General features: G+C 37.9%; 2 protein-coding genes across 2 annotated transcripts; one reads left to right on the forward strand and one right to left on the reverse strand.

The window, feature by feature from the left end:
* The first annotated feature begins 5649 nt into the window (after positions 1–5649).
* On the forward strand, positions 5650–9519 carry LOC111244351 (uncharacterized). The gene is made up of 4 exons (XM_086978568.1): positions 5650–5825; positions 8260–8421; positions 8767–8989; positions 9349–9519. The coding sequence occupies exons 1-4, from the start codon at positions 5784–5786 to the stop codon at positions 9387–9389; spliced, it is 468 nt and encodes a 155-aa protein (XP_086834694.1). The 5' UTR covers positions 5650–5783; the 3' UTR covers positions 9390–9519.
* Positions 9520–11753: 2234 nt separating this feature from the next.
* On the reverse strand, positions 11754–19261 carry LOC111244350 (solute carrier organic anion transporter family member 74D-like). The gene is made up of 6 exons (XM_022791355.2): positions 18338–19261; positions 17959–18196; positions 16650–17619; positions 15151–15445; positions 13583–13844; positions 11754–12508 (listed from the first exon to the last, which is right to left on the reverse strand). The coding sequence occupies exons 2-6, from the start codon at positions 18185–18187 to the stop codon at positions 12177–12179; spliced, it is 2088 nt and encodes a 695-aa protein (XP_022647090.1). The 5' UTR covers positions 18188–18196; positions 18338–19261; the 3' UTR covers positions 11754–12176.
* Between the last annotated feature and the right edge of the window lie 69 nt (positions 19262–19330).

Below are 19330 nucleotides of genomic sequence, written 5' to 3' on the forward strand. Positions count from 1 at the left end.
CATTAGAATAGGTAAAGAGAGGAGAAACATGTATAGAAGGTGTTAAAGGTATTAGATACGAGCTTCGGTTAAACATCTTCATAAATTAAATGAAGTCAGCACCATCTTTATTTTTAAGTATGTGTGGCAGAATCCGAAGTGTATTTTATAATATCATATACTATTAGGGTTGCCTGTAGTGAATATAAGAAGCGGTCAGCCAAAGTAAATTGAAAGACGAGTGGATTGGATTGGAAGAACGAATCAAATGTTAACATATCTATTCTTTTATCCACATATTCTTTAACACAATTGCTTGAGTTGATTCGGCATTACTGCCTAAGACATCAATAACGGCGAGCAAACATATGCGACTGACCAACTGCTTTTATATATAGATTTCACAGAATCAGCATGTTTCGAAAATAAAATTATATTCCCAAGCACCATTTTAATATCTATTGTCTCTTTTGTAATAATCACTGGTATCGCCTACCGCCTTCCCGATAAATCTGCAGAGAGCAAATCCTTATCGGTCGGCAGGACCGCGAGTTCATGGTTTTTATTAATACAGTGGTCACCTCGTGTAAAGACAGTCCCACTTTTTGTGAAGTGGCATTACTTAGCCATCGGTTACTTCATAGGTATTTTTGATACCGTTGGAGCAAGAAGAAGACCGACGGAACATCGCCATAATTTGTGGGAGAGCAAACACAACTTTACAGTAGCCGAAAGATATGCTTAAATGGCGTCTGGAGAACAACTCATCTGCTGCGAAATCAGTGAAATAATTGAAAGCATAACTCATAGGGCGGATTCGATAAATTGAGGCAGAATCAGAGCGACTCAATATTCGCATTTCGGATATCTTTGATATCATTTCATTTCTATTCATGGATCAGGGGGAAAACTATTGATGACAACCTACCGCGAGGAGCGCCTCATTCCCATTATTGCGAATATTAAAAGTATGACAAAGGCTGCTGAGCGGATCAGAAAGTCAAAAACTATTTTTAATAATTTAACTGAAAAAGCAATTTTAGTTAATTAAGGGTAGTTGTATGATTAAAAAGGTAATTTGATGTACCATGTTAAAAAAATGTTCACGTATTTTTCAGAAACTTTTTCCCATATTCCCCCACTTCTTCTTTGTATCGTTCTCTCTGCTCTTGCAGCTCAGTGTGCTACCATGGTAATTAATACGTTGTGACTGAAATTTCAACTCGACAGAACTCTTCTAAAATTGACGTTCCCAGTCAAAAAAAATGTATTTAATATATTCGACATTTTCAATACTATGACGATACTATCACTATAAAGATTACTCAGGAGTGGTTTGCCAAATTTGAAAACGGTGTCCGGAACCTGGAGGATGCTATCCACCCTGCACAATCATCTGAGTTTGATGACTCGAAAGGGAATGACCGATCAGCAACGGTATGGACGAAAAGACAGACTGTAGCCATACGACTTATGTTAATCACATTAAATCTTTTGCCTTTACACAGAAATTTGGAGTTTGGATACCTCGTAAAATCTCTAAACCTAACAAAAAATGGTAACTTACCACTGCATCTCAACATCTCGTCCAGTATCGAACATTACGCGGCCGCAATGTTTGATTCTTACACAAAATTATCACCGGTGACGAGAAGTGGTGTCTGAATGTCATCACAGATCAGAGGTCGAAGTGGGCAAAAAGTCCAGCCTCAGGGTCCAAATCCACCTTCTTATAAAATAATATTATACCTTGCGTTTGGCGAAATTGCAAAAGCCTACTTCACTGGGAACTGCTTTCTACGATACAGATAACTAATTGGCACGGCTATGTTGTCTGATTGCGTGAAGTCAACGCGTATTTTCAAGAAAAAAGGCTCGGCAAACGAAGTTACGTCTCTTCTTCTCCATGAGAACGTGAGGCCACACAAGATGAACATCGTTAAAGCTGTCCTCCTGGACTATGAGTGACAGATTTTATTGCACTCTCCTTATTCTCAGAATTTTAAGCTGACAAATTTTCACCTTTTCCGTTTAAGTATCACCTTCCTGGCTTTACCCTCGACAATGGTCAAGAACTCAAAAAGTGGTTGAAAAAGTTCTTCGAGGTAAAAACCGTTGTTTTCTGGCAAGGTAGCATACATCATTCGGTACGAGGATGAAAGAAGGTCGCGCAGGAAGATAGGTGGTATATAATGTAATAACTGATTGTCGCAGGAACAAAAAGATACGAAAGTTCGGTTCAGTAAAAGACACTGAAACTTTATTTTTATCTAATATGATAAATGAATAATATGCACATTTATTACCTCTAGATATAAAAACATGCTAGTATTTGTTTGTATTTAAACCCATGGTGGCGATTACTGGAAGGCGATAATTATGGACTAATGGAAAATAATACTCATAATTTGTGGGAAATAGGAAAGCTGGATCGCATTTTTCTGATCACGAGTTACAATCCCTACATTAAATATGTAACTACATGGGGGTTCGAGTGTGCGGACTACATGGATATATAATTCTTTAATCGCTTCCGATTTGGATTCCATTAGAGCGCAAATGGGCGATGGCCTTCGATACGACGTACTATCGAAATCTAAGCATATCCAAAAAGCATGCCACACAAACTTTCCCTTCCTTAGATTGCAGGGGATAACTTATAGAACTAGCAATAGTTAGACGTATAAATCGTATCCATAATGACCTGTGTAAGCGACAACGTTGATCGTAACAACTGATTTTAGCACATATAGAAAAAAAACATTTCCTAGAACTTCCTAACTTTCCTAAACCACACGCAACAGTCGGTCAACTATCCTATAAGTGAAACTCTCATTGATTTAGTTTCATGCTCGGAAGAACGAATGTGTACAATAGAAGTAGCCATCCAATCGGGTCCCATACTATCGAATACTTTTTGTTTTTTTTTTAAACAGACAATGACCCAGTAATAAATAAGTTGAACTCTAAAAATGTTGACCACAACGAAATTATCAAGTATCAAAAGGCGTGGATTTTCCGGGTACCCAAAGCGGAAGAGACAACTACCCAAGGAGCACGAGAAAAATTTCGTCTAGTGCTATGTCGAGTAACATGATGATTGGCATAGTCGCAAAACAAATAAAAGAAATCGTGAACTTAGAACGTGCTTTTGAAAAGATCTTGTTCTGTTGATACTAGTGTTGTATATTAAAAGAGTTACATCGTACGGGTCTGGGAAACCTCTTATTCACGTTGTTTATTGATGAGGTAAAACACAAATTGTCTGGCCCTATAAACTTGCAGCACACGGGGATGATGTTACATATACGACCTTTGACGAGTAAAACGGTCTCCGAAGTGCTACGAAAACTCTTACACAACTCCTGACTTGTGGATTTAAAAGTGATGTGACATGGGTTTGAAGCAGCGCACTTGGGTTTAAAAAATCTGCAGAGAAACACAACCATGGGAACTATCTTTTCAACAAATTTGATAATTAAAGATCTCGAAATTTGTTTTTCATAGTTCATGTACATTAAGCCTTGTTGAGTAGAGTATACATGTGGCTAGTCGGTGCTCACGTTATGCAACTTGACGCTTATTAGAAGTTCACGTGTAGTGTATATGTGTATATTGCATTAATAAATCCCATACGGTTTCACTGTTAACGCGCTCATGCCAGTCGAGTACGACGCCCATCGCTATCACGATTATGTGATCTTACCGTTCTTGAAGGATACAAGCAACGATTTTATGCGATGTTGAATTTATATAAAATGTCGAAAAAAGGTCAATCGTGATGTCATTTGTAATAGATTGGGTGAAAATGCGCTGATGTGCCGTGTTCTAGAAGGACCCTCTAGAAGAAGAGTAAGGAGATTCAGTGGTTGAGTTGACGAGACCTAAGGGCAATACAATTTTTTTGATGAAACACAAATTCAAAAAGTTTACAACGTGTCGCAAAGGTTTACCCATGACTCACCACAAGCCTTATACATTTGCAAAGTGATATGATTAAATGTATATACCTTTCAGTTAACGAGATTACCTTAAAAACAGCAACTAATATTACATTATTACACGATATTAGAAGAACCGAGCTCAATTCTCTGAGAGAAATTAAGTTATGAGCGTATTACAAAAGAACTTAGATAAGAGTGCCCGCAAGTGTTTGCTCGTATTCACAATAAAGCATGTAATAAACCCAGCGAATAAACATCAGAAGACAGAATTAGAGAAAAAAAGTTCATATAAATTATAAATAAACGAAAAAGGATACCAATGGGGACTTAATTTGAACTACACACTATCGACTTTCTTTGCAAACTGCATATAAGGGTTTAAAATAGAGCGTCATTGAAAAGTCGAAATAAAACAAGAAAGGTAACAGTAGATGCATGTCTTTGTAAAAAGACAATAGTAATGCATTATTGCATTACATTATTATAGTAATGCAGATAATCGTACAACTACTCGAGGCGAGGCTCCACACTTCACTGGCAATAAGCAAGGAAGAGTTTAACTTTATACATATATATATATCTGTGCACCTGCTTAGAGTTATTAAATTGAATAAAACAAAATGCGGGAAATGGTCGCTCGTTTCAAAAGCGGTTTACCGATCGATCGGTATGGCGGCAACAAACGGCTTCCTCCGCACATGACAGCTTAAATTTCAACCTAGAGGCGCTCTGCTTACCGAACAGCTGATGGTGCGTGTAACATTAAAAGATGACTGTCGTGCGGTACTACGTTTTGGATGAGCCGACTAACCGAGTGGACTAGATCGTACCGTGTCCAATGCTACTTTTTCAACTGTATTCAGTTTTGCTCAAAATATCAGATCAGGACAAACTTTTTTTGATAAGCCTCTGTGTTAGCTCAGCGTTAAATGATTGGAGATCTAATACCCCGCCCCTGAAAGTCTAAATTGTTCTCGACTAGCTTGTTATGGCCAGAATCGATGGATACGACAACTTCTCGGTAAGCTCTTAAAGAACGCAAGAAGGACTGTGGAGGCAAGGCAAACATCGATTGATTCTTTTCACATAGAAATAAATGGTTGTCAGAGTTTTTTAGACTGTTCAGTTCATAATTTCGGGAATAGCAGACGAATCATAAGGATCTAACAGGGTACCACTTTAGAAAAATGGGTAACGCCGCAATGATATTTTTATCATTCGTTTTACATTATTTGGTACCTAGTTTTTCTCATTGTTGTTTACACCTTGAAGGCATGGTAAAGTATTTCAGGCGCTTTAACCTATCTATTTAATTAAAAGCGTCTAAAACGTTTGGACTTAAAGAAGACGCAAGATTGCTTGTTTTATTACACTGCTCGAAATGCAACTGAATGCAATTTTATTGTCAAGTTATATTTCCGGGAAGCCTCTGTCGTGATAACAGCTTCTATTAGGTAGGTTTTATGTTGAGGCTTAATTCCTGAAAAAATAAAAATTAATTTTTTATTGATTTTATAGGAAAACATGTCAGCGGTTTTTGTTAGCACCGGCATATCTCCGTCATAGCGTCATTCTATCTTTGAGTCTGATGGAGGATAATTATGGATTTACTGCATTTTACTTTTAGTGTTAAGATTCTGTGTTCTTACGAGGATTACCGATGATCATCCCTTGGCTGCAGCTGATCACGGAAGGCATTTGAATACGGGTAAAAAAGTTCAGAAAAACAAATAAAAATTATAGAAAAATTAATCAAATACAAGTCCGTAATGATCAAGTCAAATTTGTTAACATCCAAATCAAACGATAGGATCGCAGAGCAAAAAAAAACGGTAAACGAATATCACTGGACTTAAGAAAATGATAACACCAATGAAACGTCAACCTTTTCGGTGTGTTTTAGTAAGTAAAAATGTTATTTTTGGCAATACACGCTTCGTGCTAATACTTAATGCTTTAAAAACTGCAATTTTAATTAAACACTTGCTCATTGCCCCACGTTGCACGATGTCCAAAGATTCACAAATATATGTATCAGCCTCTTTCGCTCTATCATTCTACCGAATTGTAATCATGTTGTCGTGGTTCTTCTCATTCATCTAGCTCACCTATTATACTGGTTTTATTAATAATGCCTTTAGAATATTTAAAGATGACTTTTTGACAGCATACGGCTTTCAGTGATCCAGGTATAATTAACTACGCTTTTCCCCTAACAGCAATGTATCCTAATATATATTTGCCATAATACAACCAACTGTGCGCAATGAATTCGTTTACTCTGTTTGTGTAGTTTGTACACTATGGTCCGTAAGTCAAGCTGAACAAAGATGATCTACTATGTGTCCGTCAGGTCACACAAATAGAAAAGAATAAGAAAAAATCTTCAGCCTTCTAGTGATTAGACGTATGAAAACTCCGCACACAGAAAAGCATGTCTCTATCATTTAGCATCACTACTGTGATGGTAAATCAATGTACGTGCTGTTGCCGAAAACTGTAATGACGAACAAAAGCAGTTACGTTTCGAATTGCGGTTCATGATAGAAAAGGTTTTTTTTCGTTTGTTGCGCCATCTGAGTTCGAAATACTGTTCCTTTTTCTGTTAGTTTGCTACTAAGCAGGAATTATACGAATTTATGTTTAATGGTTTTGATGAGCTGAGTAATAAGTGTCTGTTTGACTAATAACATGAACAGTGTAATAGAAATTTCAACATTTTTGCAACAATCTCAATCTCAAGAGCTTTTCTGTTTTTGCTTGTAAGCAATCGGCAAATGCGTACAGAAACAACTAACTACATTTATTAGAGACACGCAACAAGATTATTACAGTTTTTTTAATTTTTGATATATAGTGTAAATATGAAATTAATAAAACCGCAATTTAGCCACCGGAAATTGTATCGTCAGTTACAAATTAAAGCTTTCTCATCTGGCTGAAGTAAACATTTTTTATTCATGCAGATTATCTGTCTGTGAGTAATTAAGCCTAGTAACTTCGAAATTCAAATGAATTATCTGGATTTTTGTGTTCAGTTAATTATTGCTGAGTGAGTATACTGCTGTGTCTTTTCAGCCATCGATTGGGCGCCGGGCCTATATCGTAACGACCTCTTAACAACTGGTTGTACACAATTTGCTAGATAAAACTATATTCTTTAGATAACACGGTCAGCATCGTGGTGCAATTCATATGACAGTTTATGTTGAGGACGAAACTAATAAAATCGCAGTGAAGAAAGACTCAGCCGAAATGTTTTGGGTGCGTGACATTTTTGTGCCAATATTATTTCTAGTATCTGGCATAGCGACTTTACTGGTATGTTGACGTCCTGCTAGGCAAATTACTTATATATAGTGAACGAATGTATAAGATACATTTATGCAGAAAACTGACCAGTTTTCTTTAGATACCAAAAACAGAAATAAGTGCGCGCTAATAAATTCAGCATAACTCGCAGAAATCTAAATCTAGCTGTTGACCAAAGATTTATTTTATTGCTTTTGGGTAGCAACTGATTCTTTAGGCACAATTTTTTCATACTGTATAGGTGGGACAAAGGCGCACACTGATCTTAACAAAATAGTCTAAACGCGGACGTAAGGTAATATTGTTGGAAAGGGTTTTTAATATGAACTCACTGTATAACTAAATATCATTTAAACTCGCACTTAGCCTCACCACTACATATTTGACCACGGACTACTCTTATCGGATTTTTTGAATAGCTTTGTCTTTTATCACTGCGTCAAAAAACCGATTATCGTCAACATACTCTCAAGGAAATGCTCCCACTAACAGAGATCCTGCCGGATTGGGTTTGCAAAACTTGTTCACGCACCAGTCATGTCCCTCTTGCGTTACAGACCTGCGACTGCTATATAGCCATAATAAGTTTTAGCACATTGTTATTAAAATAAAGGTAATTCAAGGCCTATATTTATTCTAAATGATCATCTATTTGAAGAATCGCTACCCGCAATTTTTGGCAAAATGCACTATAGATTTGGTACGTTTTTATATTTCTGGAGCGCTTAATAATTCTGCCACTTATAATAAGGTACCATTTTCCATGAGCGACTTGTCGTCAGTTTCTTTTTTATAAAACATTTTTCTAAACATTCTCTAATTTCTACTTGCCTATTCCTTGATAGCGTGAATACGTACACACACACACACAACTATCGCGCGGTAAGTCTAACACGTATCTACAACGAGTAAAAATAAAATAAGACTGTTTGCAATGACGCTGACAGTATCAAGGCTATAAGAAATTATTCTAATTATATTTTACAGTAACTAAGGTTTACTTGTCTATTTTGTGTTATTACAGGGCCAATCGTTGCCAGAGCAAGCAGCCTCAGGTGACAATGAAATCGCTTTCAATGCGGTGGAAGATGTAGACAACGACGCAGCGCGTTTATGTGCCGCCCTCGACCCCCCAGATAATCGCGTAGAGACTAGCGCTGTCATTTCTTTTCAAATTATTTATATGGTTTGTGGTACCTTTCACTATAGACTATTGCTGTTAATATTTAACTGATATTTTTGATACTTAGGAGCAATACCTAGTGAATTTTTTATCTAGGGTTTTATAAAGTATATTTGTATAAACTCAGAGATCACATATGCCTAAACGTATAATAAACAAGTTTGATAACCGTTGTGTTATGTTGTACTTAGTATATTATCATGCCTACTTTGCGTATGCTATTGATTGCTTTTCGACCTCTAGCTCCTGACGGATTTTCAGCATGCCAAGTGGATAATTTTATTATAAAATAAAATCACTAACCTCGATGCTTGGTTTTACTGTAAATTTGTCTGCCTCTATTTATAGGTGGGCTTGCTTGTGTTATCATTTGTGCTCCCCTACGTACCGCATCTTCCCATGGCTGTATACTCCCTCATTGTCTATCTTCACTGTGTTGTGTGGGCGCTTTCATACATTCTAGACGCTTACCTCCGCAAACAGCACACGCTCCTATCGTGTTATGGATTCATTGACTTTTATCAGAAATCGAAAAATCTGCGGAGAATTACTCTTAACCTAATGAGCTCAGGTAGGAAATGTTTTCTGAAATAACGTCTTTTTTGCCAATAACTCTGACTGATTTACTGACATGATTTCAGGCCCTATAGAAAGACAGCCAACTTTTTGGGAGCAATTTCTATATGACGCCAAAAAGAACAAACAGCTAAATATATTTACATTAATCTTTCTTTATTACAAACTTTACACATTTTAGATTTCACTTAAAAATACAAGGTCAATAAGGAAGGCTTCCTTGGTTTTCCTCATGGTAGTTATTCATTTTACCCAGTTCGTAGTCATTTTTTTGCATTTACCTAACCCCATCTCTGACGGCACACGTATTTTCTCCACTCTTTGTCGATCGCCGTAATACATTTTGCTTTTCAGGTGCTCATATAAAAAGAAGTCGAATAGAATTTTTCACATGATCTGGAGGCCATCCGACGTCACTTGAAGATCAGCCGCTTGCGAAGTGATTCTTGAATAACGTAATTGCGTTATTAGTTATCAACTGCGGTTAAGGTGGACCAACCGCGACCACAAGTCCTGAAAAGATTTTTCAATGACTTGGGCGTACAAAAAATCTAAGGTCATTTCCTAATATCAAACAGGGGTCATAGCTTTTTTCGAAGAAAGGCGACTAGTAATATTTCCGATCCAGTTGTTGCACCTACCATCGATTATGCAGGGGTTCTCTGTCCGTTATAGACGATAATTTTCTTTGGTCAGATGGCCCATCATATAAAAATATGCCTCATTACTGAAGACAAGTTTTTTGTAAAATTCGTTCTCTCGTTTTAACCTGTCCAACAATTAGGGAGCCAACTCTGTTAAAAGATTTTTAGATTTCAGCATTTTTGTTGCGTGAATCTTGTAAGCGCGCAAAGACTTCGGCTTTCGATACGGAGGTTTGCGAACCACCCTGAGCTTCTATAAACACTACGTCAGACAGAATCGATGTTTTCGTCCGTTTTAACTATACGAGCACCACCATGCTTAGTCCTATGTGAAACTAAATTTTTCTTTCAAATATGTCAAGAAGCCAACGGATGGCGAATCTCATTGGAGCTTCGTCACAGCCCCATTTACGTGCTGGGTCCTTTTGTAGGCCGCAATGAAAAACCCATTTTCTAAACATGACACTCGTTTTCGTTGCTGCCCACTTAGCCCATTCATGGTAAATTCATAGAAAGTGTACTACTATGCTGTACACAACTATGGCGCATAGAGAAAGAAGGTAAGCTATAAAGGCTGTTTAAAAGTGAACATAACTAAATGGCTGTTTTTCTAGCTGTCGTGTTTTGTTGGCAAGCGAAATTAGCACATATTAACTTAAAACTTTGTGCTTATAGAAACTTATAGAGATACGATGATTATCAAGTTCAAAGAAAACATGAATTAGTTTAATTAATCTAACCATTTTTATGACGGAATCTCTTTTGCGTTTGTGCTTGTTACGTCAGGTACAATTATGATGCTTATCGTGAGCGTGTTGATCGCAGATTACTGCGTGGATCGTCTTCGATGCCCTCCCAACATAGCATCGTATATCTACCTGCAGGCAATCATCACTTTGGAAACAATAATCATCGTTCCTGTACTCATGTACTATTTAAGTAGGTAGACGCCTGTTTAATTTGCCTTTGTAGGACGTAGTTCAATAAAAGCACTTAGCTGTATAATGACGTTTGATTATTAGATTCTAGAAATGTATATAATTGTTCATATCAACCGTAAAAGTGCAGACTCTGTCCTGTTTATTTAGGTCTCTTCTTCTAGAACAGCGGTTCACAATACACCACGGCCTTTAACAAAATATTTTCTCTCCCATAACGGGTTTTACTATTAAAGAACGCCTTTATACTGTGCGTCGACAGATACCTCGACAGATACGAATGTACCTCGGCCTTTACATTTTTTCGTTTTTTTTTTTGCAATATTCATAGAATTAAGTTGCGAGTTTCACCGTAACAAACTTCAACCGGAAATTGAACCTCAAGATTTCATCACGAGCATTCTACAAGCACAAACTAGCGCGGAAATTGGATATCGGTAAAAAGCAAAGTTAACTTATTTTCGTTTTACCAAAAGTACTTATAGAAGCTAAGTAGGTTGAAAATTAATGTAAATGCTTAGGTTATTAAAAATTCAATGAAACTCGTTTCTCAAATACATAATGTTCCGTATTGTGACAATCATTTCATTGCTGGGATAAACAAACCATAGAAATAAGCTTGTCATCAGGATGTTCTATGGCGTGTATAAGACTTTTAGGGAGTGATTATGTTATCCCAGAGAGTGGATCGTTACGAGTCTTCACTAATGAATACCTTTGTGCTTGAGTAGGGACAACGGACCTCTGGAAGACATTGTGGAGAAACAATCAGACATGATTCGTTACCTCAAAAAATACAACACATTCCTCAAGCGCAAGGTTTTACGACTCAGTCAGGAGCTAGAAATAGCAAGGGAAGAATCTCTCCTAAATGTGTAAACATCCATACAAGAATGCACCCAGGTAGAGGCCAATCTAGACATTCAGAGCGCTGGCAAAATTATGCATACACAACTGATCTTTACGAGAAAGTTGCAAAGCACCACTATAAAGATCGACGAAGTGTGACAATAGAAACAACGACACGTGTTCTTTGGTCAATACGATCAATGTCGACACTGAAAACGAAACCCATTATTCAGTGTCCTTTAAGCTACAGTTTGCTCTGTACACGATATATGTTATAAGATATATTAGCCGCAAGCATCTATCTGGCATCCGAATGAAAGCAGTTAGGTTTTGGACAAGATACATTCAACACGTGTAGTGTTTATTTAATAAAAAATTACACTATATTTATAGCATATTGTTCACCATTTGTACATAATATATATATAATACACCTCAGCGGTTTTGGTGGTACTGCCATAGCATCTTATGGCGACACTATACATAACAGAGCCCTACTGTAGGTAATAACGTTATCATTGTTAAGATAGTTATTTATTAACAGTGGATTTTACATATATCCCTGTATACAGTCAACTTCTCTCTTTTTACAGCTAATATTATTTACAAACAGGTCTATTATAACCTTTAGGACTTCGACAAACATATAATTTTAATTATTTTTGCGAGTATTGTTAACCTACTGATAGAATCATTATTGCCTTTTCTTCGTTCGTTCTGATAAAAATGGAGGCTCTTGTTGAAGGTGAAGCTAAACTAAGGGCACTTCCGGTACAAAGCTATCAGCTTTCAGTGCTCCTCGTTCTTCGGTCCTTTGCTGATGCATGTCGCGGTCCTCACTATCGCGATCATCATCATCATCTTCGTAAAATCTAGCTAATCGTGTCTCATTGGCGAACAGATAAATTCCATAGATACAAAGGCAATTAATAGCGCAGGTTATTACAGGCATCCCATGCAAGCGGCCATTTAGCGCTGATAAGTCGTAAATCCAGCAGTTGCCTCGTTGGTGACAGCTCTCTTCCCATAGAATGCATGACTGATCGATGACGAAACTGTAGGCGAACGGATAAGGCACGAATGCTGCGTCGACATAATTTACAGAGAAAAAAAAACAGGAGTAATGAAATAATCGATTTATATGAAAGTAAATATTGCAGAGATTCAGAAATCTTATGCATTTTTTTCTGCAAAATTTGTCGTATTCTATTGTACGACATGATTGAAGGTCACATGATAAGTCCTTAGCAGAGGTGCTAGCTTTCAGAGACAAGTTATGTATATCGAACTAAAAATCGATATGTCTGTCTGGAACACAAGCTGCTTCGAACTTAGCTGTTTTCTCGAAACAGTCTAAGCATGGAAAAAGGGTTGCCATTACGAGAGGAGCATCGAAAGGATTATCAAACAGATACCATTTCGTTGTCTTCGTCGTTCCAATGGAAACAGTGCAAAATTGCAGCCGAAAAGCGAATAAGCTTTAGGTATGCAATTTAGCTATAGTTGAAGTTCGACCAAGGAAATTCATTAATAGGAGAACGCTACCAAGGTAACAAAATTATTGAAATATTCCTATGTGAAGACCGCAGAAGGGTAAAAGGATGAAGAGACGGGCTAACTGCTGGTAGGTGCCTGCCATATTAGTTAACTTTAGACTACAAGTGCTCATGTTTCGTCTGCTAAACTAAATATAGCGTATAGAGCTCCTTTTACCATTAATAATTTTAATTCAATGTCCAATAGATTATATACTTTCAAACATTTTCGCGTTCTCTGGATGACTCTCTCGAATGACTAGTACTTAACGTAACGCTTCAATGCATTGTTTACAACATTTTTCTCGTATGCTCAACTATCAAGACATGCAGTCGGAAAATCCGTAGAGTAGACCTTAGTGTATATTTCGATTAACATTTTTGAAAAAAGGTTCGTTTTGCACACGAAAATTATACAATAAAATGTTATCGTACTATTCATAGGCTCTCTTCTATAGAGCCAAAATCAAATAATAAAAACAAGTGGTAAGATGCTAAATGCGCAGATATCCATGTAGAAGTCGGAGGCTGGTAATCAACTGATTTGTGTGATATGACTGTAAGCCAAGCAAGTATTGTAGATAATGTTCTACATACAATTCATGACCAAGTCGGCACTTACCGAATAGGCAGCAGACGCCCTCAAAGACCGCGAGAGCAAAGGTCTTGTCGCGTCTCTCGACACACCGCATGGGTAGTAATATGTGAGCGACCTGAAGCAGAAATGCTAGACAGTACATTAAGGTAAGTGTCACCACGTATAATGTAAACTGTCGCGTGCATTCCGGAGTCTCTTCATTGCAGCGACCCTCGACAGCATCAAGCGAGTGTTGAAACGGCTGACTCTTCACCAGATACTTGGCACATTCGCAATTCTCGTAGCGCTGAAATTGCAGATGGACCATTAATGTGATTCATTAGAACACATGCACATATCTGAATTTGGGAAAGGTCATATGTTTAGTGTAGGCGTGCACCTGAAGCGGACACAAGGCTCATTGAGCCTTTAATATTTACCATAATTTTCCTATCATGCTTGTAACTGGTGGGTTTATTACAGACTAATGACTGGGCAGCAGAAGCAACAGTTCGGTTCAGCAGATCTATTCCTTGGCTTTGTTCTAACCTCTGGTAAAGCTAAACGAATAGTAGCGATGTTATCATATAGCTGCTTTTACATACATTTATAAATAGCTATGCTTTTTCTATTAAAAAGCAAACTAATTCTCACTTCGAATTATGTTTGGGGCTTTAAAACCACATATTGCCTGTTAATATTCACCAAAATAGACGACAAACAAATAAGAATAATAGTACTAATAAAATTTTTATCTCCGGATATACTCTCTGTTTAATGCGCAGTGCTAAACGTGACCCAGCGTAACTTTTCCTAAACTGGCCCTCAGCCGTAATTTCTACGACGAGTTAGATTAAATATAGGCACTCTGGATGACGGAGCAGGAGAAGGAGTCTCGACTTATCGCTTTTCCGATTGATGTTCGGGTCCTTACTGAAGCATCAATGTGTGCTTGTCTACGCCCAGATTCAAATCTACAGGTAAACATTCTACCACTGCGCCATGACGAGCAACAGATATTTGACTTGTTTCGTAATAATTAATTGGGATCCAAAACATGCTTTATAGAAGCGCGTAGACAACGCTAGTTCATTTTTAGTTGAGCGACTTACTTTTTTACGACGACAAAGCTTGTCGTAGTAAAAAGGGACGAAATATATAAAGTTGTTCGTTTGATTGACCAATCAAAACAAGTTGATCAATAATTTGGAAGAGTTGATAGACCTTTCGCCTCTTTAGTGTCGGTGGGCATTAAGACATTGAAGTCTAACTTCTAAATTTAGATTTCATTGCGCAGTCGCGCATTGCAAATGTGCAATACTTTATGACGGCACGTCATCGTGTCTGAACGTTTGTTGTTAAACTTTTTCTCGAAATAATAATTTTCCTGCATTTAGAGTTAGCGAACCACAAGTGAACCTAATTTCAATGAATTGTAGTTGATCAAACCTAGGTAAATTTTACCGCCGATATCATAAATTCTAAAAATCTCATACGGTGCCCTTGAGTGTAATTGTTAGATGGTACAAGCATTCGCTAAGGTATTAAACTCCAACATGCACATATTCTTCATTCAGTCATTAATAAAAACAAAACAGAAAGTTAGTACTTACATCTATTGTAGGGTCGGATGTATTCGTAAGCAAACTATTTGTACGACATCCAGCCCAGCACGGGGAAAAATAGGTTGTGGAACCGATGCAAACGGGGTGGAAAATCTCAGTGGAGCAATGACAGTTAGCGTTACACGTGTTAATCATATCGTCCATCGATTCGGCATTTTTAGGACCCATTGTATAATCAGGGGGTTCGCAACTATAGAATATGAGTGACGCCAACAGGATGACCGTGACAACTTCACAGATAAACATCAGCAGTGTCAGTGTTTTCGGCTTTGGTTTCACATACCTGTCAATAAAATGTTTGCACATTACTCGCGGTGCTTGGGTCATCACTGGTAAGGCTGAAGGTAGTAGTATTCTTTTTATGTCATCAACAACAGCACGCCTCGTTTTATCGACGCAAAGCTCCGTTGTAACATAATTATGAATGATACAACTATATTTTAATGTCCGAATGATCTTAGACTCAGCTGTTTCAAATGTAAGGATTTATGGGGTCCCATTTGTCTATATAGGAAAACTTCATCATGTTGTCTAAAATTAAGCTATATTACACTAAAAACAAAATTTATGTGACCCTCAGCGGTGCAATAATTCTTTAAAATTTTTATAGTAGGCCATGATGATGATTTTGCTCCAAACAAATACATCAAAATGTGATATATACGTCATTTTCATACATTTTTCATTTATTAACTCAAAGTTGTCTTTGTTATGTGGAATCAAAACAACTAACGAGATTTAGAGCAGAAAAGATCTTTTCAGTCTCTGGGGAATTTCTTATAGTGTTGCTAAGACAAAGGTTAAAGATTTACTGAATCACATTTTTTGATGCACTGGTACACTGTTGACCCACCTCTAATCATATCTGTGTAATTTAGAAAAACGTGCATTGTGATGCTTGGAATATGATTTTTAGCTTTTACCTACGAATTACTTTCATACTTGAAAACCGTCCTATAATGATTTTAGGGCGACATTATAAGACATGCTAATAAAATGAATTACCCAAGTTGGCTGTACAAACTGTTCTGAAAACAAACCTGTAGTGTTTTTTGTCGGTGTTCAAGCACGAAAACACTACAAACACTACTGTTGTATCAACAATATACCACATTGTATAATAATAATAAATTAAATTCATTCTTTGCAATTTTTCTTATATTGTTGAACAAATCTCCGGGAAGCAATTCTGCACCATGAATCATGTTAGCCACGCTACCATAATAATTCTAATTTTCAAAGGGAAATCATTTTTTTAGTTGGCATCAATTATTTTTTGTTAGTACTGACTATTGCAATCCGTTCTACACCGCATTCTGGATAGTAAAATAGTTGAGGGTAATAAGTATTTATAACTTAAATACCTTAGCCGCGATATCAAGCAACCCCTAATAAACATCGTTTGACTGTCTGAAAATATCTTGAAATACATACAACTAAAACGATTAGTCCGTATATGAGTTCAGCGTTTTGAAATCGTTACTTACCGTAAAAAGATGCCGCCTATTGAAGTCGTTACGAGAGCAACGCACAGAGGTACAGCACCACCAAAGAGCGATGCTTTGGACGCTGATACTCGAAATTGTTCTTGAAGGTATTTCTGCATATAATTAAAGTAACCGATAATACCAAACCACTTGAACACCTGACTGCACAGATGAAGGATATAAATGGGGTTTTTGGCTAATCGAAGGCTATCAGCGTAAATTTCGATAGCCATTTCTTTCCAGGATCCAGTTTTTGTTTTGAGGGCTGCTTTCGAGTTCAGCATACACGTTTTCGGCTGCGACAACGCTTCATTTACTTTTTCATTATTGTGTTTTAGTTTTTCCGAGCGCTGGCCAATTGTCAGCTGCGACTCCGGTCGGTTCATGGATTTAGGGAAAAACAACAAAGGAACTGAAAAAATGGTCATAAAAAATGACAGTATAGCAAAGCCAAGCCACCAGGCACCGATCCATCGTGGATCCTCGAAATCATATGACGGGGGATGCTGGGGATCTTCATACCGCCATAAACAGTAAGACGACAGCAGAAAGCCCAATATAGGGCCGATTCCTCTCATAAATGCTGTAACGGTCATATACATTGGAGCTTGCACTTTCGAGACGCTGTCGTCTAAGTACGATGTACCCGCCGAGTAGTATACACTGGCTACAATACCATTAAGAAAGTTCGATGAGAAGAGTAGCACGATCGAAGGAATGTTCTTCAGTTTCTCACTGCCACATTCTTGCGCCATCAATTCTACCTCGGCTTCGTTACAAAAGTCAATATCGTCAGAGGTTGGCTCAATAACCATATTGGTCTCTTCGTCGAAGTAGTCATTGTCGGGCCCATAAAGAAAGTACGGCAGTGCACCCAGAAAGCTAGAAATGCCTGCTACGACCATCGCGCCTGCGGCCCAACGAGGTCTATGACCTCGAGAACTTAAATATCCGATGAGAGCACTGAACACTGCAATACCGTCAGCAACCACAGTAGAAAAACTGTTAGTTAATCAATGGGTCAGTAAGTCAGTAAAACAGTAGACGAGAACCATCTATCATTACCTATTGGTTATGCTTGCCAAAGCATAACCAATAGGTAATGATTGCACAATGAAAGCAAAAGAACGCGCAGTTAATGATAGACACTTTGACCACGAATGCGATAAATATTAATTATACTGCAGTAACATTTTAGTAAAAAATATGAATGTTCGTTGAGGAGACTGCACAACTCTGACCATTCTACAAAATACTGGGAAAACAAACGTTCGTTTATAACTGGACAAGAAAAAACTATTTTACTTACTAATCGGTCCGAGATTGTCCGCCATGTTGACCACTGAACCCGTTGAGGAGCTGAAGGCAAAGCGTTTTTCCAGGGTGTTGCTAATGCCAACAAAGTATGAATAGTAGGCACCTTGAAGTATTCCGAGTGCCGAAAAGAAGATCATATAAATCGCCGGATGGGAAAACTTTTGCAGCCATCGAGGGTGCCAGCGGCCAAGGCCACATGCGTACGGGCTGTCTATCGTCATAATGGACTCCTAGCGTCATAAACAGCAGTCAGTATAATAAACAGGTAAACTAATAGTAACAATGCGTAAGACATTCGTCCAATAGTTTAGTAAAACATAATGTGAAGAACAAAAACAGTCAAGCTAACGTTTTCAGAGTGGCCCACTTACAACTGACTGGCTTAAGCTTGCGTGCAGCAATGAGACGCCAAGTGTCGTTTATGTCTCCATCATCGGTTTGCCTTTAGAAGTGACTCCGTTACTAACTTGAATATGCGCTCATGACCAGTTTTCCCTACTCTGTAAGCTTTAGCCACCATATATACCACAAATGTATGCTGGTAGGACCTGAGGCCGGTGGCGAGACAATGCTCTGGTCAGCGGTCATGTGTACACTCAAACAATCGAGAGAGTTACAGTTGGTTTAGGTTACTGGTGATAGTGGTGACTGGAGAAGAGGTTATCGCCTTTCAAATAGAGGCAGCACTCTTCTATCAGGCGGCGACAGCAGTGGGGGGATTTCCAGTAAACGGGGGACTGGGGAGAAGTAAAGTAGGTACTATTTAATTGTCACTGTAGTGGCCACGATGGCAATTAGGCGCATCATCATCGCTCACCATGTACTGATGAGTCGAATGCTAGCCAGACAGATAAGAAAAAAAACAGACATGGGCTTAGATGAAAGACCTTCTATAAACTTGACAACGTAAATACTACGGCTGACCTAAGACTACAGAATCTTCCTGTTAAAACAAGTTTAAGTGACCATAAACGGCACAGACAATGGTGTTTTCTTGTTGCATGTGCCTCTAAGTAGTATGCCTCTTTCCATTTAGTAACCTTGCCATATTGTGCGACGCACCTAAATTGGACAAAATATTCCAGCACAAACGGAAATATGTTCAGTCATAATTACACATAAACACGTAGATCCAATGGGTAACTGAGCTAATTGTGCCAACCGAAACACAGGTTGACCTCGACAACGGAACACAATCGGCAATTCAAATAGTGGAAGAAGTACTGCGCGTTCTCTCTGCCTACTCGATGCCGCAGGTACACTGCAATATCTGTGTGCCTGTAATATCTACAATCCGCCATGATATGTATTTTTTGGATAAAATAAACTTCAAACTTCCATGCGAATGCTCAATTTGTTCAAGT

This window comes from Varroa destructor, unplaced genomic scaffold (assembly GCF_002443255.2).
Source record: "Varroa destructor unplaced genomic scaffold, Vdes_3.0 BEIS01000002.1, whole genome shotgun sequence".
NCBI lineage: Eukaryota > Metazoa > Arthropoda > Arachnida > Mesostigmata > Varroidae > Varroa > Varroa destructor.